At 39.4% G+C, this 26,289-nt stretch overlaps 1 protein-coding gene across 2 annotated transcripts in view; it reads left to right on the forward strand.

Annotated features, from left to right (window-relative positions):
• The window catches only part of pawr (PRKC, apoptosis, WT1, regulator), a 28,201-nt gene extending 2,875 nt beyond the window's left edge, over positions 1–25,326 (forward strand). The window contains exons 3-7 of one of the 2 annotated variants that reach the window (XR_015090587.1): positions 13,648–13,779; positions 16,925–16,962; positions 23,252–23,379; positions 24,163–24,267; positions 24,770–25,326. Coding sequence is in view for 1 of the 2 variants with exons in the window: in XM_086060204.1 (XP_085916330.1) it covers positions 13,648–13,779; positions 16,925–16,962; positions 23,289–23,379; positions 24,163–24,267; positions 24,770–24,856 (453 nt within the window). In the remaining variant the exon portion in view is untranslated. The remainder of the gene's footprint in view (positions 1–13,647; positions 13,780–16,924; positions 16,963–23,251; positions 23,380–24,162; positions 24,268–24,769) is intronic. The other variant, XM_086060204.1, reaches the window with a different exon arrangement.
• Positions 25,327–26,289: the final 963 nt, after the last annotated feature.

Consider the following 26,289-nt stretch of genomic DNA (forward strand, 5'->3'; position numbering starts at 1 on the left):
GTTAATCAGCACGCGGAAGGGCGTGTTGCCGTGGATGCCTCGTTAGCACGTTGCCAAAACCAGCAGCTAATATTGTTCAAAACGTCCATTTTACGGGTTGCACTCGGACGCCATTTTGTGTGTGCGTGTGGAGCGTCACCAAGGTGCTGAGTCACACTCCCAGTGGGGAATTCCCACAGGAAGCAGGAAGTCAACCATTCTCATTTTCGCCCTCCAGTGACCTCCGCCAAGGCTGTCACAAGGAAGCGTGTCGTCTCATATGGAGCTTGAGAATTATTTGGGGTTCGGGGGGGGGGGGGGGGTGGGTGGGGGGGGTGGGTGGGGGGGGGGGCATATCATTAAGTACAAGAAGAATCAACTCTCCATGTCCTCGTCTCACCCGACTCGGCCTTCTTTCTTCTCTTCTCCTCATTTGGATATTGATGACCTCATTGCTTTTCCCAGCCTCCGTGTGGTTATCATGGAACATTGTGTCCAGGGGATGGGGGGGGGGTGAGGTGGGGGTAATTTTGGGGGGAGGGCACGCGGCAAGGAAGCAGGAAGCGGTTCGGCTTCTGGAAGGACGTTGCTGTTTTTGCCAGTCAATTCCAATCAGGCGGCTCAGAATCATGAGGCCTTTGGGAGCCCGCTTCTTAAGTGGAATTACGTTGACATTCCGCACGCGTTTCTTTTTTGTCCTTCCGCTGAACTGCCTGCACAAACATCTCAGACGCTTTGTAGCATCGCGTCGCTGGATCTCCATGTTTGAGTTTCAACTGAAATCTGAAAAATCCTGCAAAATAAAATTGTATGTTTTTAAATAATATCATTTTTTTTAAAGAACAAATTTGGGGGATGCATGCGTGGGGTCAGACGTTGACAATTAGCAAGTATCATTATTGTAAAAATGCATCAAATTAAGCTGAAAAAAAACAAAAAACTTACAAAATAAAATGGTATTAAGTATAAGTAATCACATTTTATTTTCCTATAAAGAAAGGTTCGGTGAATGTGCATAGGAAACTGGTGGGTTTAGTACCTCCGACAAGGTTAAGAACCAATGATAAAAAAATAATAATAATTATTTACAATTAAGATGAAATCCCCAAAAACGAAATAATAAAAAGTAAAATGTTATTTAAAATTAAAATACTTTTTAATTCAGAGAGCCATGTATTTGTTCCAATATACACAATTAGCATGTAGCATTTTAAGCTTAAACACACACAAAAAAAACATACACAATAATTGTTTTGTTTTTTTATAAAAAAAAACTTCTTTAAAACTTTGACTATGGAGCCAGTCATGATTTGGTGTGAAATGTGTGCCTTTGTGTAAATTTGTGGCTGGATGTCGGTCGACTGAAGCGGCTTTGAGCTGCTCCATGACGTAAGCCGAAGTGTGCGTGACGCACACACAAAAGCTCTGTTGCTGTTCATTCAGTCAGACTAACAACACCGACACCAGGACCACCACGAGGTCTCTGCCTTGTTGCCGTTTGTCGGCTGCACCCACACAACTTTTACATTCGAGTCTCATCATCATCATCATCATAATAAGCCCTTTGTTGTTAGTAACAAACAAGTTCAGCTCAAGACACATTTTTATATGAACACAAAAAAGAATCTGAATAGGCAAAAAAGTAAATATCAAAACATAAAATTGTAGTTTTGCTTTTTTTGTGTAAAATATGAAGAATATAGTAGTAGTACAGAAAAACTAAATGTGAACTGAAATACTGTATTCAAAAAGCTAAATATACTAAAAACTATAATTATAGTATAAAAACAAAAAATACATCAAACGGTCAAACAAAGTTGTTTCTTTCATATATTTGTATAGACATTTACCCAACGTAAAAGTAAAACGGTATTCAAAAAATAAATAATTATAAGCAAAACATAGAATAGTTTCAAACAAGTGTGTTGCAGAATATAAAACATTATATAAAAAGCTAAAGATACCTTAAACATAAAATTGCATTATTTGTATCACAACAGGAAAAATAAATGCATGATAAAAACTAAAACAATATACAAAAAATGCATATTTTTAATTATATAAAAGATGATAAAACTACAACAATGTCCCCCCCCCCAAAAAAAATCCTCCAAACATACAAGTGTATTTTTATTATTTTGGATAAAATTCCAACCATCTATATTTAGTATTTAATGAAACTAATTTCTTCGGAAAAAGAATGCAAAATTATTGTAACCAAAAACCGTTGAATTCGTAGTATGAAATCAAACCTCTGCTTGTGGCCTACGACAAACAAAATGTTTTAGTTTTTTTTACTTGCAGTGGTTGTGGTGACGCCCCTAGTGGAGCCGTTTTGCACTACACGTTCCTTAAGTAGTCTGCCGCCAAGCGTGAGTAAAGGCAGCACCGGATTAGTTCTTCCACCTGCGCAGGAACAAGACTCATCTGAGCGTCATTTAGCCACAGAGTGAGCAAGGCGAGGTGGCGTTGCCGTTAATCGGGCCCGGCAGCCTCATTTGCATGCAAAGCTTCCCCCGGTGATGCTTCAAAGAACAGATAAAAAGCCCTCGACTGGAAGCGAGGAAGGAAAAAAAAAAAAGCACGGACGGTGCAATCAACCGCTCGCGGCGACGTGACAGGCGGCGCTCGGTGCGCTGGGACGGCCGCGTTCACTTTTGTCAAGCATACTCTTCATCAACTGTCATCTCGGGAACCCCCCACCGACCCCCTCGCATTACTTAGCATTTTACGACTTACTTTAGCTTTAACTTGATAAATTAGTCACTCCAACATTCACAGCAAAACTCTTCTTGTAATACAATTTGCTCCGATTCCGATGCAATCTGAAACTTGAATTTAAAGCTACCCCGAGGTGTTACGATTCACACCAATTACGATGCGATATGTTCACAACAAATCGAACCATTCGTACACAATCCCATGCAATACGACTGTGATACGATACACTCCAATTAAGATACAAGACACCAATTACGACACGACGATTGGATTGGAGCTCGTTTCACAAGCCGCTACGTACGAATACATACGTTCCCCTTTCGACTACTGCCTTTTGAGTTGAGTGTGTAAAAAAAAAATAAATAAATGCTGTTTTTAAAGCAGCCTCAGCGGGTTCCAGCGCACGTTACAATTAAGGATTGTCTTCTTAAGCCGGGTTTTGGCCTTTCAGCTGCCGCCTGAGTGCACATTCCTCTCCGTCAGCTTTGTCTTCCTCCCACACAGCCTGATGAGTGTTTGGGCTTCTTCCAAGGATGTCCATTACAGAACAAAACTCTCTCTCGCTCTCACTCTCACTCTCTCTCTCTCTCTCTCTCTCTCTCTCTCTCTCTCTCTCTCTCTCTCTCTCTCTCTCTCTCTCTCTCTCTCTCTCAATCCCAACCTTTTATTTGGGAACTCGTGTCCAGGCAGATCGGCAGCCGAGGGGGTCACCGACGTGGACTTTTTTCCTTCTGTCGAAGCTGTCCGCCATATAATTATTATTCCGGAGCCGGCGTTCTCATGAATAACAAACGGAGCTGACCCTCGCGCCTTCAGGGCTGCTTCTTCAGGTTCCGTCACTGCGGATTCTTTCAGCAGCAAACACGCCGACGGCCTGCTTCCAAAATGAGATGTTAAATCCTTGGTAGAAAAAAAAACGTACAGGTTGTCAGTTACGACCTAAGCCAGATTTTTTTTGGCATTCTATAACTAAGGTAAAACACTATTTAGAATGATGAATTGATTAATAGTTGATTTTAAATATTGTCCGTGTCAGAAGTACATTTTCACTTATGTGACTAGTAAATATATAGTGACTTTATCCACATCTGCAACTTTTTCCTAACTAATCCGATTAATTAAAGACATTTTTTTTGTATGTCGCAGTCTCGGAAAAATTATTTGCTGCTTACCGGAACATGTAAAAATAAGCCGTAATTGTATGTTACCAACACTTTGTCGTAACTTATCCGATAATGTTTAAAAAAAAAAAATCCCCCCCTCATCGTCAGTAATCAAAAGTTATACTGCTGAATTTTCGTTGACCAGACCCATAAACGTAAACATTAAGTGTACGTTACCGACATCCTCAACTTGGTCGTAGCTCAGTCCGATGACGTTTTGAAAAAGAATATAACTGATGAATTGCTTGTTAATTTTCCCTCTCGTTGACCAGGGAAATTTAGTCAGACGTATTTAAGATAAAAATGAACTCTCATCTATCTGGTCTTCGACGTAACAAATTACCGACATTGCTAAATTTGTCCAAACGTATCCAAGATGGAGCTCGTATTGTCTGTTTTCCAGACAAAAGTCAATTGCCACTTACCTAAATTGCAAATACTTTATGTTACCCCCCCCCCCCCCCCCCTCATAACTTAGCCGATAAACTTTTAGAAATAACAAATGAATTGATTCATTGATTGTTCTTGTTCGCCGTGGTAGATCAGTTGAGACCATGAATTCCCGGCCAACTAGCACACTGTCATTTTAGCGTAGTTAGCTCAGAAAAAGAGGGAGGTATGCAAAAGTTTGATTTGGAAAATTCCACTTCAAACTCCGCAGCTTGTCAATCAGGGACTTCCCAGAGGAAAAGGCGTCCAAAATAAACTGGAAAAAGGAGGAACGCGTGTGGAGGAAACGCGCTAAGCTCCGGGCCTAACCGTCCAAATAAACGTGCGCATTTTTTCACACGGAAGCTTCCAAATCATCAAAGACGAGCTGCAGGGAAGCGAGAGTAAATCCGCGCTATGGCAGGCATGCGCAGACATTTGTGGATGTTTAAACTGCCGACGTTTTCGCCCGAGACCTCGCGGCCTCACCCTGCCCTCCTTCTTGTCAACTCCCAACGTTGTGCATCAAACATGTTTTACGAGATCTCCCGTGCGCCGGCTCGAGAAGGGAATGCGACCTATTGTTCTCCCTGCTACACTTTGGCACGGATTAGCGGCTGAGTCACAACATTCCCCATCATGGCCGGAGAAGACATGAAGGGAGAAGGAAATTGACTTCCAGCTTCTGTTCGTCCCGCATTGGATTAGTGCAACCTGGAAGGCAGGGAATGTTCATTGGCGTGCGGCGTTCTCGACTTGCGTTTCTTGGGGAGGCAGCCCCCGGTCTGCATTTACACATAAACAGGAAGTGGAACGTTACGCTTGGCTGCTTTTTTTCCCTTTCAGGAAAAGCGGAAGGAATGTCGGGAGTTGTTACCTCGTGGACAAAAATATTCGTCAGACAGCCAAATATTTCTGATGGAATTGTTCATTTTGCAAACATTTCAGGTTAATCCTCCGATTTTTTTCACATAGGGTGGGGGGGGAGCTCGTCGTACCGCCAATGGTGTCGTCCTGGTACACCACTGTCAGCATTGCGTATACTTGCACCGTTAGTAATATCTGTGAGCCAGATTAACCATACTTTTTGTGCAAGGATGGGCGAAGCCATGACACACCCTCCTCTACTTCTAATTGGCTGGTACCCGTTGCCTCCGCCCATGACATTGGCGAGCTCAAGGCATGAGAACTACTTTGGATTACTACTACTACTGAAAATTGAGAGTATACCCACTTCTCCAGGGGCCGCTACACCACTGCCTACCGTAAATAATTGACGCGCTGTATATCAACTTCCCTGCTAGAACTGCTGTCCCCGCAACGCCACCTTGAATAAGTGCTAGAAAATGGATGGATGATCGCCCATTGCGTCGCCCCTCGCCATATTGCGCTTCACTTTTCGCGGTCCTACTGTCATGAAGATTTTAAAATCTTACATCCAATTTTGTGTCCCAGATTTTTTACTGTATTGTAAATGTATTTTTCTAATTATTTTGTGAGTGCTTAAACATGCGCACATTATTCTACCTTTTATTATCATCTTTCTTATTACTTTCCTTATTCCACCGTTTTTTTGTCATTCAACTTCTACATTTCTCGTCCGATTCAGACCATTCCAACTTCAGCATGCTCCAAAAATTCATGATTGTTTTTTAATTTTCACATTTCATTATTTTTCTCATTTCTCACTTCCACTGTATTCCCACACGCTCCAAAAATACCCATTCATTTTATTTGAGACATTCAAAAATCCACTCCCAGCTCATTCAGTTCACCTTGAGATCAAATTTCACCACTCCCCCAATTCTCACATAACAAAAACTCCACATTTTTCCTCTAAATATATTGCACATTTTTCACCAACACAATTTCAAAGGTCGGCACTTAGTGTTCTTACCAAACTTACACCGTAGGGAATTTACCATTCATTTTCAATGGCACATTTAAAATAACATTCAAATAACCCCCATTTGAAATTCAAATCATTCTGCTTATTCATTTCACTGTGTGAACACTTTTCAACATGCCAACATTTTGCACATACCACACTCCCCCCCCCCCCCCTAATTCCATATAGTTATCATTCAATATAATTGCACATCATTCAATGCATGCATGTCACCACTGCCATTCAAGACCATTCCATTATCGTTCAATATCATTTAATATTGGTCCAAATCATTCAATCATTTGACATAATTCCATATCTTTCAACAACATTCCATCTCATTCAATATGATTCCATGTTTCTATTTTTTTTTCAGCATTCACACACAGTTTTTTCAGAAACTGCTCCTTCTAGTTTTTGAAAATGATTTAGTGATTAAAATAATATATATTTTTTTGTATTAAAAAAATTGTAACAATAAAAAAAGGACACTTATTGTTAATATTGTAAGATGAGTTTGAAATTGTATTATGTTTTGGGGTCACATAGATGATCACATATGATTAAATATGAATGCAAGTTATTAAAAAAAAAATTAAGGGTTCAAGCTCGTGACTAGAATAGTTAGTTATTTGTTTATGCGATGACGTGTTTGTTGACGCAGCTGTGAATGATCGACTTGGTTGGGGGTCAAAGTGCGTCTCCAGGACAGCTAAAGTGAATTGAACGTTGCCGTTTGATGCCTTTTTTTTTTTTTTTTTTTTTTTTTCTCGCGCAGGCCTCCAGTTAATCGCCTTTTTATTAAAACACAGCAGCAACACTGAGGCTAATTAGTTTGTTTGAAACGGGCACCGCGGATTGACGCGTTAAGCAGCACTTATTCAATTTCCGGGCACCAAATCAAAGCGCTTATTTCACATTTGGGCTAATGTGAGCTAATTGTTTGTTAGCACTGGAGTGTAGCAGACACAGAGGAAATGAAACGAAGCAGTTGAAACAGGCCCTCGGTGGCATCTGGGCTCGCTTTGTCTCACCGTGCTTCTTCGTTTCCACCGTCACGTGATAAGACAGCTGCGTTTTTGTTCATTTTGCAACCCCCGAAAATTTGCGAATTAACCTCGTTTCTGTTTTACCTACTCGCGTATTATTTTTGTGCTCAAACCATTTTAAAAAATATTGCCTTGTAATGACATCTGGTGGCCTATTGGTGCCACCAGGCCCAGACCTTGGGCCGCATTTTTGACATTTTCACTAAGGGGGTGTACTCGCTTTTGTTGCCGGCGGGTTTACAGTAGACATTAACGGTTGTTGCTCACATCTCATATGCTTGCCAAAGTAAATCCCGCTGCTGGGATCAACTGGCACTTGATTGGAATTCCTCTCCTATTGGAACTCGGATCACGCTTCTTCACACAAGGATTACCTATTCCCTCCCACTGTGCCTCTTTACTCCTTCTCACTCCATATAAGGATGATATATGCTCACTGGCACACGCACTAAAAATGTATATTTTCCCTCCCAAAGGGGTCTGCGTCCACACATGATAATTTTGCAGAGGTAAAAATGCATTCCCTGACTGGAAGGTGCTAGTTTGCGGCGCGTAAGCCGTCATTCCTTCATACAGTGTGAGATTTTACACACGTTTAAAAATGAGGTTGATGTTTCACTCGCGTTCTTCAACACTACGCAAGATTTTATGTAAATGTTTTTAATTCAGTACCTATACCTGTGTTTGTCAATGTGTAAATAGGTCAAAATGTAGCCAATCACAAGCTTTCTTGCCCAAACATTGATTTAGTTAAACCTGTGCCTGAAATGAGTCCAAATTTAGCTTTTGTTAAATTAAGGATGTTTTTTAAGATCCTTGTGTTTTTGTCAGGTGGCAAACATCAAAAGATCAATTTGCTTTTTTCCTTCTTTTTTTTTTTTTTTGCCAGTTAGTGTAACTGCATAACGTCTCCTTCAAGAAAGAATCGTAATCATGCTACTACAGCACAACCGACCGGTTGGGCGGCTTACGTGTTTTTGATGTACGTTAGCACGTCACAACCTGTTTCTGTTGTCCTACAAGTGTGAGCTTTTAGCACTACGCTAAACATTCCACATGTGGCACGGTGTCCACGCCCGCCATTTAAGGTCAAATGAGGTGCTGGAAGACTTTCTCTGATTGTGCGGCAGAACAAAGGAGCCAGGGTGCGATGTCATCCTGTCCCACAGTGGCCAAAAGATTAAATGCGAATGTCTTGCATTTTCAAGTTAAATACAACTGAACTCTACTTAACTCATGTACTGTAACATTATGCACAGTTTGAACATTTTCTTTCGGTGATTCTTTCATGTACCACTAGAGGGAGCCTTAATTTAAGTGGATATTTCTAACCGATCTCCTCCATGCCATGCATCCCATAATCACAGCATAATCCAGAGCTAACAATACAAGAATACGATTTATTTCCACCTAATCTCTTTGCCCAATTAGATTATTTTTTTTAAGTCACCCTCCTCCTGGCAACGATGCTAGCGCCAAAATAATTAATAGCAACCTGCCGGGAACGAAGGAGCTATTTGATTTGATTTTGTTTGAGCTCACATGAGATATTATCTCCTTAATTAGGCGGAGAAATTCCACTTGGGCAAGCCGGTGGCGTTTGTAAAGGAACTTTGCGTTTCTTCACCACAGTTTTCCGTTTTATTGGTGCCAGGACTCTTTTTGACTTAATTCTTGCCTGTAAAATGCAATTAAAAAAACATGCATGACGAAAACTTAAAGACACACATCCAACACATGAATTCTACAGTATGTACAATAACTACACTTGCATGTTTTATTTTGTTTTTATACAATGCAATGCTATTGTTCCTTATTTTTTAAATGTAACAAAAAATGTAATGTTTGCATTTTTTTTTCTCAGATTCTCAGAGATGTCTTTGCTATCAGGTTCCATATTGCCTTCCATTAACCAGTATAAGAAAAAAGAAAAAAAAGAAAGAAAAAAAAAAAAACAGTATAAGAGAGTATGAGAGCAACAATACCAAATTTAACACGCCTGCTCTCCATTCACACAAGAGACATTGCAACACTAATGAGTTGAGAAGAAAAATGGCTAAATGGATCCAGTTTGAGCAATGTCACTTAGGGGTGTGCTCACTTTTGTTGCCAGCGGTTTCGACTCTGGCTTTGATTTGATTTTGTTTATTTTGAAAAGACGTCAACAAATATGAACAAAAATCGAACTTAAATGTGAATTACCGAAAACGCTCTTAAAATTCTTTAATTATCTGCCGTTCTTGCGTCTTAAATTTGGTGAAAAGGGTCTTCCGGGTCTTCTTTTAAGGTGCAGATGAAGCTTGTTGTTTGTTGTCAGGCGTTATTGATGTTGTAGCAGCCAAACAAAATAGCTCAGCAGCGCCATCAGGTGCCCTCACACCGCTATTGCTGCTTTCCAAATGGCATGAGCCCCTTTTTTGTATTCTCAACAGCTGTCTTTACCATCCCTGTAATCAGTCACTCGGCAGGTGTTTTTATTATCCGGCGCCGGCGCGTCGTGACGATAGCAGCGCGCACGAGCAAGAGGAGCCTCTCGGCAGGAGGGTCGCTCTGCGCTTTGCAAGAGAAAGCTCAAAATCATCCAGCGGTGATTCATCTTTTTAACCGCAATCGAAGCAGCGTTTGTAGCTTTTCAGTAATCGAACCACTTTCTTGTATACGATGTCCTTTCTCGGTCAATTATGAGACGCTAATTATCCTGGCCCTTCTGGCAAATTCGAGGGGCCGCCGTTGAAATGCTCTGCGCTGACTTTTTTTAAGTCACACCACCGCAATGTTTTGTAATGTTTGGGGCCAAAGACAAGGAAGGTCAGTGACACCAGAAGGTAAACATGTTTGACATCCATCTGAAGTGACACAAATACACTAGAATGGACATTCCAAGGCCGCTGGAGACCATCTGTTAAGGGTAAGGAAGTTGGCATTAGGGGGTAGGGTTGGATCTGTAGTTCGAGTTAAGGGTTAGCACAACCGTTGACATTCTCATACTTCTGCTCGGGTCCAGGAGGGCAAAAATAACATGTTGGTGCATGAGAATAGCGGTCAACCTCACTAGCTTCTGTGATTCTGATCACCACTAGCGATAAAAGATTCATACTAGCGGTACCTCGCGGAATGGAATGTCTGTTTGGAGATCCTACTTTGTTGCTAAAAAGTTACGTCTAATAATGTACTGGCAACAACTGTGTGATAACAAAGAACAGTGGTTCTTAACCTGGGTTCGATCGAGCCCCAAGGGTTCGGCGGAGGCCAAGGCACACACCCGACGCAAATTGATTGGTGATGATACACCCCCGCTTGGCCATCATTGGCTGCAGGTGGTCAAACTATGTTGCTTGACCTATCCGTGCTGCAGGGAATTTGTTGCTGTCAGTAGTCGACTTGTGACTCCCTTCATACTAACTATGTCGAGCAAAAACAGAAAGTGATCAAACGGATATACGCAATATGAATTCACATGTATAACGGAACGTATGGTGTTCCACCGGGTTCACTTCTGAGGCCTCTGCTGTTTTCATTCTATCTGCTGCCGACTGGCTTCAAAGACTACGGTGAATGTTTTCAAGTGTTCCGTAAATATAGACTTGAGTTGAGTGATGGGAGTAATCATCCTAACTATCTAGCAAAATGTCTTCAATTAGGAAAAAAAAAATCAATAAAGAAAGGTTCTGTGAATGCGCATAGGAGACTGCTGTAGTGTGTTGCGTGACAGAAAAGAGCAGATAACATGCTTGTCCGCCCTGGTGTAGTCCTCAGTTGTTGTTGTTAACAAGAAGACCCTTTCTCTGGTGTTTGCAGTGAATGAAGTCTGCTCGAAGCCCTCTAATATTAGGCGCGATAAAAGCCCTGCATGAAAGCGCCGGAAAAAAGAGGTGAGCCGCGGGATATTGCCACTTTTTGTCTCCTGGCACTTCATCATCTTGTTTTTTCGCGTGACATTCCGCGGCCCGAAAGCAAACCGGTTCAGCGGCTTCTCATCCAGTGAAAATGTTTGAGAATAACCGCTTGCGTGTGCGCCACGGCCCAACAGATTCAGGCTGTGTGCAGGAGGAAGAAGAAAAAAAAATAATCCTTGGAACAGGAAGGAAGACGTGAAAACAAGATTAGAGGTTAGACACAACACAGGCCCGCTTCCTTTCAATTTGACAGGCCTCCATGCCACATTCTCAGTTCCATACCTGGTCTGGTCTGTGGTCAAAAAAACAAAGATGTGAAAACCATCCTAATAAATGAAATCTACCGACAAGGAGGTGAACACCGTGGATCCACTTGACTTTTTTCCTGATTTTCGCTCACTGCCGCAGGGTCACATCCGGAACTGATCAAATGCTAACATTCCAACTGGTTGCTAATAAATGAACAGTCAGGCAGATTATTCCTGGAGAATGTTAGTGGTCCAAAACAAAAGAGAGACACTTACGTAACTGCATGATTTGGGTTATTGAAACCAGATGTGGTGATAATGATAAATGTGCTTTGGTGTCAAGTCTTAAAATAGTTGCATATGCGTGTTGGTTCTGGTCCAGACCACTTGTAACACTGTGTGATCAAACCACACTTGACACGCTGACAAACATCCCGATGTCGCATTACAGCACCAGGAAAACGGATTCATCAAGTCTTTACATTTTGAGAGTTTTTGTGTGTGTGTGTGTGTGTGTTTTTAGCTCAGGATCAAATCAAACTTGATTAAAATAGCACCTTTCATACATAAAAATGCAACTCAAAGTGCTCTGTCTTTAACATCCACATAAAACCCACACCCTCCACACAACATCCCCATGAGCGCACGCACACACCCCGAGAACTATGTAAACGGACGTGGCGGGGCACAGAGAAACAATGTGAGGAAAAAGCACCCAAGGGGAGCTCATCTAAACTGAGAGAGATGAAAGCCTGCGGCCAAAGGGAGCAATGCCATCCCAGCGACCACTTGCCCAGATTGCCATCAAATTTTGAGCATGTTCAAAATCTCTCTGCGACAAGAAAAACGGTTCGAGAGCATAAAGAGGGTTGGTTTGAGAGAGTGTTGCAAGTGGCTGGCTACTGTGGCAAGCATTCAACAGTATGTGATTGTTAGCCTCGTTAGTAACAAGTCGCCATATTTTAGGATAGTAGTGGCATTTTGTTTGCATTATTTATACGTGGGTTCTTTTTGGATGAACCAACACGTGGTTTATTAGCACTTACTTTGTTTGCCTTTGAAAAAAAAAAAAAAACAACAAAGCGTGACATGAACGAGGATCCATCCAGGATGCTTTTTATACTTAAGTAAACATTGTGGTGAGGCCTTGAATCATTGACTCTTCTTGTAAACAGGAAGCAATGAGGGCTCTGGATTCTTTCTAGCCAAGTCAGTCAGTGTCATGGCTGAAGTATTCCATCTGTACTCTGGGTGCCCACTGCATTTTTTTAGTTCAACTCAATCATCCTTGTACTTTGACTTTGCACAAACCGCACTTTAATAATATCATTGGCGAAAACATCCCTTATATGGTTACAAGCCCATTTTGGAGTCGCGACTCCATCCAAAGTCAACTTTTGAGAGCCCTGATTGCAATGTAAATCAGTCCCGACACCAAGAAGTTCAAGTTACGTCCGGGGAAGGAGCGAGAAGGAGCTCGCAAGCCTCCCCAAGGAAAAGTGATAAAGCATTTGGCAGGAAAGGCCTCGCAAATGACTTAATTCCAGAGAAGCTATTTTTAGCGGCCTGTTGAGTGAGTTGGACATCTTTTGTCCTGCCTGCAGCGTGAAACCGAAACCGTTTGTTTGAATTTGGGACATCCGCAATCCTGAAAGCATTCAAACCTTTTTTCAGTACAGAACTGGACTTGCACGGAGTCCACGTATTCTACTGGACGCCATTTTAGAATTCCTGTTAATCATTCAGAGAACTGTTTTACTTTTTGTGTTGCACGGAGCACCCCAGGGATGATTGGACAACATTCCACAATTTCTCTAAATCACCTATAACCCATATTTAGTCAAAGAAGCACAGTTTCTTGGAACTGCTTCACATCTGTATTGCATGGAGTCGACGTATTCCAGCCTAAGAACTCTGGATGCAATTCTAGAATTCCTGTTAATCATCAAACTCATATTTGGTCATAATGTCCAACTTCTACACCTGTTAGTTGCTGGCAACTGGGAATCTGTCTCCCGCTATCCGAGGAGGTGAAAGGTTCCGGAAGTGGAGAAAGCTCATGTTGCTCCTCACTTCTCCTGTCTTAAGAGGATTAGAAGTGTAGAGGCGGAGGTTATCTCGGCCCGCCAACGATCTGCACTCTCGCCGCATCCGTGTCGAGCGACCCACTTACACTTTGCTGCTCCACTGATTTCTCATCATCACTCCCGTTTTCTCGTCCTCCCCCCCCCTCCCCCCCACTCCCCACCCAATTCTTCTTCTATCTTCCATCAGAGCTTAGATGAACTTGATGATGATGACGCCACGGAAAAGGACGGGCGGGAGGAGGAGGCGGAGCAGCTGGTCCTGGCCAACACCTTCCACAACGAAGCCATGACGGCGGACCCGGCCACTGGACATGTTACGGTAAGAGTGAGCCTGACGAGTTCTAGGCGACTCTAGAATTGTCCCTGGAGAAATGGGATACAAGTTTTGTCAAAATTGGCATTTTAGGCAGATGTTTATGTCCTTTTGTTTTTAAGTGACATAAAGACAAATCATGAACAGCAAGTAAATCACAATGACATCTTGTTGTTAGTTTAGTAGTAGTCGATAGTAAGGAGCAACATTATTCCTCAAACTGGTTCGATCTTTGTATTACAATCATTAAAAAGCATGTACAAGCCTAGTTAGCTCCTGTTAAATAGTTAAGTGCAACATTGTCTATAGCTGGTGTCTTCTTGTTTAAAAGCATGTTGCTAGCCTTGTTAGCTTAGCTTGATATTTATGTACAGTATCATATATATATATATTTACATATTTACAAGTATATATACATCAGTATATTTAAGAGCAACACTGTTCCTGCGAAGCTGGCTAACGTGACAGTTTGTTACAAACATCTCGTTAGCTTGGTTAGCTTAGCTTACAGAGTAAGAAGCAACACAGTTCCTGTGAAGCTTGCTAGCTCTCATTAGACTATCGCAGTCATTAAATAAAATAAATAAATAACAAACGTAGCTAGTCTCCTTAGCATAGCTTTTTATCTAAAGGAGCGACATTAACTCTAAAGCTGACCCACGACCTATTTACTATCAGTCGTTCAAAAGCCCGTAGCTAGTATCATTAGCTTTGCTTTGATATTGAGGTGTGACGCTGTTCCTCTAAAACTGGCCAACTCTTTTTTTATTAACTCTTTATTATTGTCGTAGTTAGCTTTGTTATCTTATCTTTGATTATAAGGACCGACATATCTAGTAGCACATTAACATTTGGAGCAATTGTAGTATGGCATTATTTTTCATTTATTTATTTTTCCTGGGTGGAGTTTGCATGTTCTCCCCGTGCTTGCGTGGGTTTTCTCCAGGTACTCTGGTTTCCTCCCACATTCCAAAAACATTCCAAAAACATGCATGGCAGGTGAATTGGACACTCCAAATTGTCCATAGGTGTGATTGTGAGTATGGTTGTTTGTCTCTGTGTGCCCTGCGATTGGCTGGCAACCAGTTCAGGGTGTACCCCGCCTACTGCCCGAAGCCAGCTGGGATAGGCTCCAGCAACCCCGCGACCCTTGTGAGGACAAGCGGTACAGAAAATGGATGGATGGATGGCATTATTTTTCAAATCATACCTGAGAGAAAGCACATTGAGGTTTGTAGTAGTTCCAAGAACTGTTACCGCTTGCTTGATTTGTAAGGCTTGAAACCAGAAACTGCAGTTCTTTGTGGATACTTGAAAGAAGCTGTCAAAAGTAACAAATATTAACTTTGTGATGGATCTCTGCTCTTTGGTCGTCCGTCTCGAGGCATCGCAAACCTGTCAGTTCCGCTATTGCAGTCACGAAAAAAGCCCTAACACGGAGCAGATGTGACCAAGCAGACACTCCGCTGTGTTACGCCGCATTCCCACGCACCGTCCTGCCGCTGAAGAAGCGCTCGGGCGGAACGGTCTTTTCCAGGTCGGCGTGCTGTAGTCATGTGGTCTGGGTTATCGGGCCTCGCCAAGCTCTTTTTGCCATCCTGGACCGGACAGAACATTCTGCAGGATCGTCTGCTTTTCATGTGGCGCCAGCATTGCAGCTCACCTTTTTGTCTTTCTTGGAAATTCAACAGAGGCCATTTTAGAAATATTGACCAACTTAAATTTGTGGGAAATGAGGAACGACTGGACGATGGAGTCTTCCAATGGTTTCTCCATTAAGGGTCAATTCAAATCATGTAACAAACGTGTTCATATTGTCTCTTTTTGGCAGACAACAGTTAAAAAGAAGCAAAAATGTTTTGTTGTCTAGCCGAAATGTCATCTTGATTTGTTTTAACAATGGGGAAACCATTGAAAGGTCACTACAAGCCCTAAGTGGAACAGCAGCAACCCAAACAATTTATTGGACATTTCCCGTCATGGCGTTCAGTGACGGAGGACCCGCGCGGGCCCGTTTGGACGTCGAGACGACGGCGGCGGGAGAAGCTCATATTTAACCGCCCGCGAGAAAACGCTTCATCGATCAGCATAAATGCTGCTTGCCGCCGACGCTCGAGTGCGTCGGAGGCGCAGCACCGGGAAGCGAAGCGGCCTCGCCGGTGCGCCCGGCGCGCACGGAGGCACATCAAGAAGTCATCTGTGCCACTAAAAGCTATTGCGGAGATTTGTCTCCGTGTATTTTTTGGTCAGGCGGCTCGCGAGAGACTGTTGTTATTGGAGCTGTCGCGACAAGAATGATCAAGTGTGTGGCGCGCTGATGTGCAGTAATCCCAGATGTGTGTGACCTTGTCGTCCATGTTCTGATCATCCACAACATTTAAATGGAGGCAACTAGGCCTTTTCTTGGCTGTTGAAGATGTTGAAGCTTTAACCCAAAAGGCTTCTTCACGTCTAAATCTCAGGTGTGGAGTCCCGGTGGTGTTGCCGCATAATCACCTGGCTAGTTTTGTGGCCTCGACCTCACACGGTTTGAACTTCCAGTTCAAGAAACGTTTTTTTCACGCTAATTCTCGCTTGTGTTAGCAGGTTAGCATTGTTGGCTAGCCTGTGGCTGCGCTGCTTGACAAACAAGATAATTTATCATCTCCGTAAGAGCAAAATAGCTCAACTTGTATTTGTTTCTTGTAGACAGGATGCATCCTCTGCTTCCTTATTCAAGGATCAATCAAAGCCATACCTCGAGGGGAGGACTTGCATCAAGCTGTTTTTTTTTTTTTAAATATTTAAATGAACAAGTTTGTCAGAAAAGTCGAGTTCATTTCCCTTCTTCTGATGGATATGTTGGATCCACTCCAATTTTAAAGCCCACGCCCGAAAATAAAGGAGACTGCTTTGGCTTCTCGTGGCGAGTGCTGCTTTCTTTAGCGTATCAATCCAAACAACTCCTGGATGAACATGTAATGGAGGGATGGAGATAAACATGATCTAGATTGCTTTTCTCCTGCTCCAGGCTGATGGATTCAACGCAACAAAGCTTGTGGGATACGTCAGCTCTGGTGTGCGTCCCGATTTAAAAGATGATGCGAGTGAGAAAGTTGCAAAAACTGCTTTTCCACCTCACTCGTGTCTTTTCCTTTTGTATCTATTTCAGGAGAACCTGGGAAGATCTGTGAATAGCCGCACTAAGAGGTACGAATATATCAATGCAACACGCTGATGTGAAATGTCTTTTTTCCCCGTTTGAACCCTTTTCCTCGCCGTTGATTTTTCACCCGATGGCCGCTTTTTGCATCAGTTGACATGGCGCCATCTGGACCCCCGCCCCTCCCCCCTCCACCCCGCCCCGACACTCTCGCAGGGAGCGCCGGGAGCAATTGATGTGCTTGGAAAGGTTCGGGTCGGACAAATGCGGCAGTTCACTGGAGTCCAGATTGCTTTGACATTTGATAAAATGACAGCAGCAAAGTGGACAGTAGCGGCACGCAACAATTGCAAGAGCGGAGAAATCCGCAATTCAAAAACATCCGTGGGTATAATTTCAGTGTGTGTGGCAATCTTAAGTAGCCAAATGACATGAGTCAATACATACTAATTATAGCTTATTGCTAAATGTGCAAACCGTCGCCATAGACATTCTATTAAATATGATTATTGTAGTTTTTTTTACAGTATGAAGTACAAAATTATTGCTAAATGTGCAAACCGTCGCCATAGACATTCTATTAAATATGATTATTGTAGTTTTTTTTACAGTATGAAGTACAAAATTATTGCTAAATGTGCAAACCGTCGCCATAGACATTCTATTAAATATGATTATTGTAGTTTTTTTTACAGTATGAAGTACAAAATTATTGCTAAATGTGCAAACCGTCGCCATAGACATTCTATTAAATATGATTATTGTAGTTTTTTTTACAGTATGAAGTACAAAATTATTGCTAAATGTGCAAACCGTCGCCATAGACATTCTATTAAATATGATTATTGTAGTTTTTTTTACAGTATGAAGTACAAAATTATTGCTAAATGTGCAAACCGTCGCCATAGACATTCTATTTAATATGATTATTGTAGTTTTTTTTACAGTATGAAGTACAAAATTATTGCTAAATGTGCAAACCGTCGCCATAGACATTCTATTAAATATGATTATTGTAGTTTTTTTTACAGTATGAAGTACAAAATTATTGCTAAATGTGCAAACCGTCGCCATAGACATTCTATTTAATATGATTATTGTAGTTTTTTTTACAGTATGAAGTACAAAATTATTGCTAAATGTGCAAACCGTCGCCATAGACATTCTATTAAATATGATTATTGTAGTTTTTTTTACAGTATGAAGTACAAAATTATTGCTAAATGTGTCGCCATAGACATTCTATTAAATATGATTATTGTAGTTTTTTTTACAGTATGAAGTACAAAATTATTGCTAAATGTGCAAACCGTCGCCATAGACATTCTATTAAATATGATTATTGTAGTTTTTTTTACAGTATGAAGTACAAAATTATTGCTAAATGTGCAAACCGTCGCCATAGACATTCTATTTAATATGATTATTGTAGTTTTTTTTACAGTATGAAGTACAAAATTATTGCTAAATGTGCAAACCGTCGCCATAGACATTCTATTAAATATGATTATTGTAGTTTTTTTTACAGTATGAAGTACAAAATTATTGCTAAATGTGCAAACCGTCGCCATAGACATTCTATTTAATATGATTATTGTAGTTTTTTTTACAGTATGAAGTACAAAATTATTGCTAAATGTGCAAACCGTCGCCATAGACATTCTATTAAATATGATTATTGTAGTTTTTTTTACAGTATGAAGTACAAAATTATTGCTAAATGTGCAAACCGTCGCCATAGACATTCTATTAAATATGATTATTGTAGTTTTTTTTACAGTATGAAGTACAAAATTATTGCTAAATGTGTCGCCATAGACATTCTATTAAATATGATTATTGTAGTTTTTTTTACAGTATGAAGTACAAAATTATTGCTAAATGTGCAAACCGTCGCCATAGACATTCTATTAAATATGATTATTGTAGTTTTTTTTACAGTATGAAGTACAAAATTATTGCTAAATGTGCAAACCGTCGCCATAGACATTCTATTAAATATGATTATTGTAGTTTTTTTTACAGTATGAAGTACAAAATTATTGCTAAATGTGTCGCCATAGACATTCTATTAAATATGATTATTGTAGTTTTTTTTACAGTATGAAGTACAAAATTATTGCTAAATGTGCAAACCGTCGCCATAGACATTCTATTAAATATGATTATTGTAGTTTTTTTTACAGTATGAAGTACAAAATTATTGCTAAATGTGCAAACCGTCGCCATAGACATTCTATTAAATATGATTATTGTAGTTTTTTTTACAGTATGAAGTACAAAATTATTGCTAAATGTGCAAACCGTCGCCATAGACATTCTATTTAATATGATTATTGTAGTTTTTTTTACAGTATGAAGTACAAAATTATTGCTAAATGTGCAAACCGTCGCCATAGACATTCTATTAAATATGATTATTGTAGTTTTTTTTACAGTATGAAGTACAAAATTATTGCTAAATGTGCAAACCGTCGCCATAGACATTCTATTAAATATGATTATTGTAGTTTTTTTTACAGTATGAAGTACAAAATTATTGCTAAATGTGTCGCCATAGACATTCTATTAAATATGATTATTGTAGTTTTTTTTACAGTATGAAGTACAAAATTATTGCTAAATGTGCAAACCGTCGCCATAGACATTCTATTAAATATGATTATTGTAGTTTTTTTTACAGTATGAAGTACAAAATTATTGCTAAATGTGTCGCCATAGACATTCTATTAAATATGATTATTGTAGTTTTTTTTACAGTATGAAGTACAAAATTATTGCTAAATGTGCAAACCGTCGCCATAGACATTCTATTAAATATGATTATTGTAGTTTTTTTTACAGTATGAAGTACAAAATTATTGCTAAATGTGCAAACCGTCGCCATAGACATTCTATTTAATATGATTATTGTAGTTTTTTTTACAGTATGAAGTACAAAATTATTGCTAAATGTGCAAACCGTCGCCATAGACATTCTATTAAATATGATTATTGTAGTTTTTTTTACAGTATGAAGTACAAAATTATTGCTAAATGTGCAAACCGTCGCCATAGACATTCTATTTAATATGATTATTGTAGTTTTTTTTACAGTATGAAGTACAAAATTATTGCTAAATGTGCAAACCGTCGCCATAGACATTCTATTAAATATGATTATTGTAGTTTTTTTTACAGTATGAAGTACAAAATTATTGCTAAATGTGCAAACCGTCGCCATAGACATTCTATTAAATATGATTATTGTAGTTTTTTTTACAGTATGAAGTACAAAATTATTGCTAAATGTGTCGCCATAGACATTCTATTAAATATGATTATTGTAGTTTTTTTTACAGTATGAAGTACAAAATTATTGCTAAATGTGCAAACCGTCGCCATAGACATTCTATTAAATATGATTATTGTAGTTTTTTTTACAGTATGAAGTACAAAATTATTGCTAAATGTGCAAACCGTCGCCATAGACATTCTATTAAATATGATTATTGTAGTTTTTTTTACAGTATGAAGTACAAAATTATTGCTAAATGTGCAAACCGTCGCCATAGACATTCTATTTAATATGATTATTGTAGTTTTTTTTACAGTATGAAGTACAAAATTATTGCTAAATGTGCAAACCGTCGCCATAGACATTCTATTAAATATGATTATTGTAGTTTTTTTTACAGTATGAAGTACAAAATTATTGCTAAATGTGCAAACCGTCGCCATAGACATTCTATTAAATATGATTATTGTAGTTTTTTTTACAGTATGAAGTACAAAATTATTGCTAAATGTGTCGCCATAGACATTCTATTAAATATGATTATTGTAGTTTTTTTTACAGTATGAAGTACAAAATTATTGCTAAATGTGCAAACCGTCGCCATAGACATTCTATTAAATATGATTATTGTAGTTTTTTTTACAGTATGAAGTACAAAATTATTGCTAAATGTGCAAACCGTCGCCATAGACATTCTATTAAATATGATTATTGTAGTTTTTTTTACAGTATGAAGTACAAAATTATTGCTAAATGTGTCGCCATAGACATTCTATTAAATATGATTATTGTAGTTTTTTTTACAGTATGAAGTACAAAATTATTGCTAAATGTGCAAACCGTCGCCATAGACATTCTATTAAATATGATTATTGTAGTTTTTTTTACAGTATGAAGTACAAAATTATTGCTAAATGTGCAAACCGTCGCCATAGACATTCTATTTAATATGATTATTGTAGTTTTTTTTACAGTATGAAGTACAAAATTATTGCTAAATGTGCAAACCGTCGCCATAGACATTCTATTAAATATGATTATTGTAGTTTTTTTTACAGTATGAAGTACAAAATTATTGCTAAATGTGCAAACCGTCGCCATAGACATTCTATTTAATATGATTATTGTAGTTTTTTTTACAGTATGAAGTACAAAATTATTGCTAAATGTGCAAACCGTCGCCATAGACATTCTATTAAATATGATTATTGTAGTTTTTTTTACAGTATGAAGTACAAAATTATTGCTAAATGTGCAAACCGTCGCCATAGACATTCTATTAAATATGATTATTGTAGTTTTTTTTACAGTATGAAGTACAAAATTATTGCTAAATGTGTCGCCATAGACATTCTATTAAATATGATTATTGTAGTTTTTTTTACAGTATGAAGTACAAAATTATTGCTAAATGTGCAAACCGTCGCCATAGACATTCTATTAAATATGATTATTGTAGTTTTTTTTACAGTATGAAGTACAAAATTATTGCTAAATGTGTCGCCATAGACATTCTATTAAATATGATTATTGTAGTTTTTTTTACAGTATGAAGTACAAAATTATTGCTAAATGTGCAAACCGTCGCCATAGACATTCTATTAAATATGATTATTGTAGTTTTTTTTACAGTATGAAGTACAAAATTATTGCTAAATGTGTCGCCATAGACATTCTATTAAATATGATTATTGTAGTTTTTTTTACAGTATGAAGTACAAAATTATTGCTAAATGTGCAAACCGTCGCCATAGACATTCTATTTAATATGATTATTGTAGTTTTTTTTACAGTATGAAGTACAAAATTATTGCTAAATGTGCAAACCGTCGCCATAGACATTCTATTAAATATGATTATTGTAGTTTTTTTTACAGTATGAAGTACAAAATTATTGCTAAATGTGCAAACCGTCGCCATAGACATTCTATTTAATATGATTATTGTAGTTTTTTTTACAGTATGAAGTATAAAATTATTGCTAAATGTGCAAACCGTCGCCATAGACATTCTATTAAATATGATTATTGTAGGTTTTTTTACAGTATGAAGTACAAAATTATTGCTAAATGTGCAAACCGTCGCCATAGACATTCTATTAAATATGATTATTGTAGTTTTTTTTACAGTATGAAGTACAAAATTATTGCTAAATGTGCAAACCGTCGCCATAGACATTCTATTAAATATGATTATTGTAGTTTTTTTTACAGTATGAAGTACAAAATTATTGCTAAATGTGCAAACCGTCGCCATAGACATTCTATTAAATATGGTTATTGTAGTTTTTTTTACAGTATGAAGTACAAAATTATTGCTAAATGTGCAAACCGTCGCCATAGACATTCTATTAAATATGATTATTGTAGTTTTTTTTACAGTATGAAGTACAAAATTATTGCTAAATGTGCAAACCGTCGCCATAGACATTCTATTAAATATGATTATTGTAGTTTTTTTTACAGTATGAAGTACAAAATTATTGCTAAATGTGCAAACCGTCGCCATAGACTTTCTATTAAATATGATTATTGTAGTTTTTTTTACAGTATGAAGTACAAAATTATTGCTAAATGTGCAAACGTCGCCATAGACATTCTATTAAATATGATTATTGTAGTTTTTTTTACAGTATGAAGTACAAAATTGTTGCTAAATGTGCAACCCGTCGCCATAGACATTCTATTTAATATGATTATTGTAGTTTTTTTTACAGTATGAAGTACAAAATAGATCTAATTTGACTTTTTACTGTTCTTACTTTTACAACACGGCAAAATGAGCATTTTGTTGACTTGTCGATAGCCGCTCAAACAAAGGCAATCATAAAATGAACCTTCAGCCCCCGCGAGTTTGGATCTCCGCCGCCGCTGCGTAAATGGTGACGCACGCTCGGCCATCCTGATATGTAAAGCGTTCAAAGCTCTTCAACAAAGGCAGTAACGCTCACTCCATTGAACAGAAGATCCCCCCCCCCCCAATCACCCACTCCCCCACACCTGTTCTTTTCACCCGTTTGTGATTCATGCCCTTTCATGAATGGAATTGCTTTCAAGCAGCAGGTGTGCTCATCATGTTGTCTGCGCGTGCGCGCAGCTGCAGCAGCATGGAAGAGGAGAGCCGGCATCGCCACGTCAGAGACGCCACGCCTGGAAGTCTGGAGAAGAGGCTGGAGGAGCTGGAGATGGTACACACCAAAAAAAAAAAAAAACATTGCATACTATAATTGCCGAGAATTCAATAAAAGCTCAAGTCGAGTGAAATCAAATTGGACTTTTTTTAAGGTAAATTTGACGATTTGAAGATATTCAAAACTTAGATGGTAAAAGTCTCAATTTGTTACTTTTTCATTTTAGTCAAAATACTATGACTGTAAAAGTGTAAGATTTCTTCCACTCTATCAGCGAAAAAAAAAAAAAAGTGTTAGGACTATGTTGATCATAAGGAAAATGTTTGAAAAAAATACTAAAGAATAAAAAGATATTTGTGTAATTACTGCAACAATTTTCTGGGATTCAGGTGCCTTAACAGAAATGAAAAAGTAAAACAATTGAAATGTTGTAAAATCTTTTTTGCAGTCAAAAATTGGGAACCTCACCCTAGAAATAATGACTTACTTTTGAAATGAAACAATATAAAAATTACATGTATGGATGTCTCTTTGCTTGTGGGCCGATGATGATGATGATGATGATGATGATGATGATGATGATGACGATGATGATGACGACGACGAAATTCCCTTGATGGTCGGAGTGTCTTTTGATCAAGGCTCGGCCCGGGTCGTGGCGCACATGTTCAGACAAGCGGCCCATTGAACCCACATCCACACTTCAAAGCCAAGAGTTCCTTTTATGTATCCAAATCTATATTACGGTTCTGCTCTGGGTTTCCATGGAAACACATTCGCGCTCATCAAATTCCTGATATGATTGCAAAGCGGGCGATGACCTCCCGGGGTCTTTTACAGGAGCTGGCCAATGAGCGGCAGGAGAACGACAGGCTGCTGAAGGCCCAACAGGACAAAGACAACCTCATTGACAAACTCAAAGAGGAGATTGACCTGCTCTACCGGGTGAGCATTGCCACTATTCCTTACTCTCATTTACTGCCTAAACGGGTGGCAGGTGAAAATAAAATAGTGCCGCTGTGTTCTGCTTTTCAAGTCATTCATTGTGATTGTAATTGTGCACAGTTGGCTCAGGCTCGACTACTGTAGGTGACTGCCTGAAGGGGCTGCAGATGGAATTAAAATAGTGTTGGCGTGTCTACCAGCCTTAGCTGGCTCAGGCCCTATGACTGTTGTTGGCTGCCTAAACGGGCTGCAGGAGGAATTGTGTGAAATAACATCGGCCATTATCAAAAATTGACCGAGGGCACAGTGGGCTCAAGCTACTGCTACTGCCTAAACGGGTGCAAGGAGAATTTGAATCGTGTGGGTTTGACTACAGAGCGTGACATTGTGGCAATTATGAAGACTTGCTTGTTACCAGCAGAGGGCGCAGTTGGCTTCTTCCCGACTATTTGGATTTTCTGCCTAGACGGGCTGTTGAAACGTGACTGTGTTGTCCCGGCAGGACTTGGACGACATCGAAGATGAGAACGAGCAGCTGAAGCAGGAGAACAAAACTCTGCTGAAGGTGGTGGGTCAGCTGACCAGGTAGAAGCGGCTTCAACCCGCCGTCACCAACGTACGCATATTTAATGTAAATGTTTTTGTACATACGGATCTTTTAGATGGAAATGAATGTATTACGCTTTAAAAAAAAAAAATGTGTAGCTGCTTTTTAACGACCAGTGCCTCGTGCGTCAATCATATCACTTTTTACGCTTTGCACATTTTTAGTGTCGGGGAAAAAAATGCCGGTCAATCATCAACTATTTCAGGGCATTTGAATGACGGTTTGTGTCTTCGGCTTACGAGCCTCTTTGTGTCCCAAATGAAATGAGAGTCTTGGAACGCATTGTGAAAGGGAACAAGCTCCGCGCCTCTTCTTTGTCTTCGGAATCTTCTTAAATCGTTTCTTTTTTTTTTTAGCTTTTAAAACGCACATAAGAAGGGTGTTCCGCGTTGCATTATGCATAGATGTGTACAGAAGATGCAGTCGTTTAATAAAACTTTGATTATCTCCCATCAGTCGCCTCGCTTGTGTTCATTACGGCTAATTGGATGTGATAGTGCACCGCTCGCTCGCTAATGCAAGGCGGCGGGCGGTGACACACACACACACAATCACACACACACACACACACACAGAAGTGACACAAATCCACCTGCCAATCATCCGATGTGGAATTTATACGCGAAAGAACCATCATCAAATCTCTGTTAATGACAAAATGGCGTCGCAATGCCTGATCGCCACGCGGTCGATAACAACATTGTTGTTTATTTCCGAAACGAGCTGCAGAATACGTCCAAATAGTGTGGGTGTGTCTCTTCTGGCGGGGAGGATTGGCACGATCCGTCAATTATCGGTAACTGATTGGTGCCAGCGCAGGATGCGGATTAATGCCTCAACGGGTTGCAGGAGACATTAAAATAATGTTGGTGTGTCTTTTTAGGATTGTCAATCATTAATCGTTAACCAATAATGGCCACAGTTAGGCTGACTGTGATCTTTTACTACCTAAATGAGAAATTGAAATCTCCACCACAATATGTGCAGTTTAGTGTCTGCCATTTACTCCCTCATCGGGCTGATAAAACAATTTCAGATATTGCTTATTGTCGACCCTAATGCAGAAATACTCGCAGTACTTTGCTTAGGCTGACTACTATCGTTTACTGCCTAAATGGGTGCAGGAGAAATTAGTGGGAGATCGGTACAATCAATCAATAATCGATAGCTAATCATTACCAACAGACAGAAGAGATAGCTGTTGGCTACTGTCCTTTACCGCCTAAACGAGCTGCAGGAAAAATGACAACTTTGTAGTTCCAAACACTTTGAAATATTGCCGTGAAGAAATACTCATAGTACTTGGCAGAAGTTATTTCAGGCCCAACTCGTTGACTGCTTCGACGGGCTGCTGAAATTGCAGAGTGAAATGTTAGCATCTGGCGCTTGGTTGTCTCTTCATGTGTTTCCCTGTC

Source organism: Leptonotus elevatus, chromosome 17 (genome assembly GCF_054856555.1).
Source record: "Leptonotus elevatus isolate MCC_2025b chromosome 17, RoL_Lele_1.0, whole genome shotgun sequence".
Lineage (NCBI taxonomy): Eukaryota > Metazoa > Chordata > Actinopteri > Syngnathiformes > Syngnathidae > Leptonotus > Leptonotus elevatus.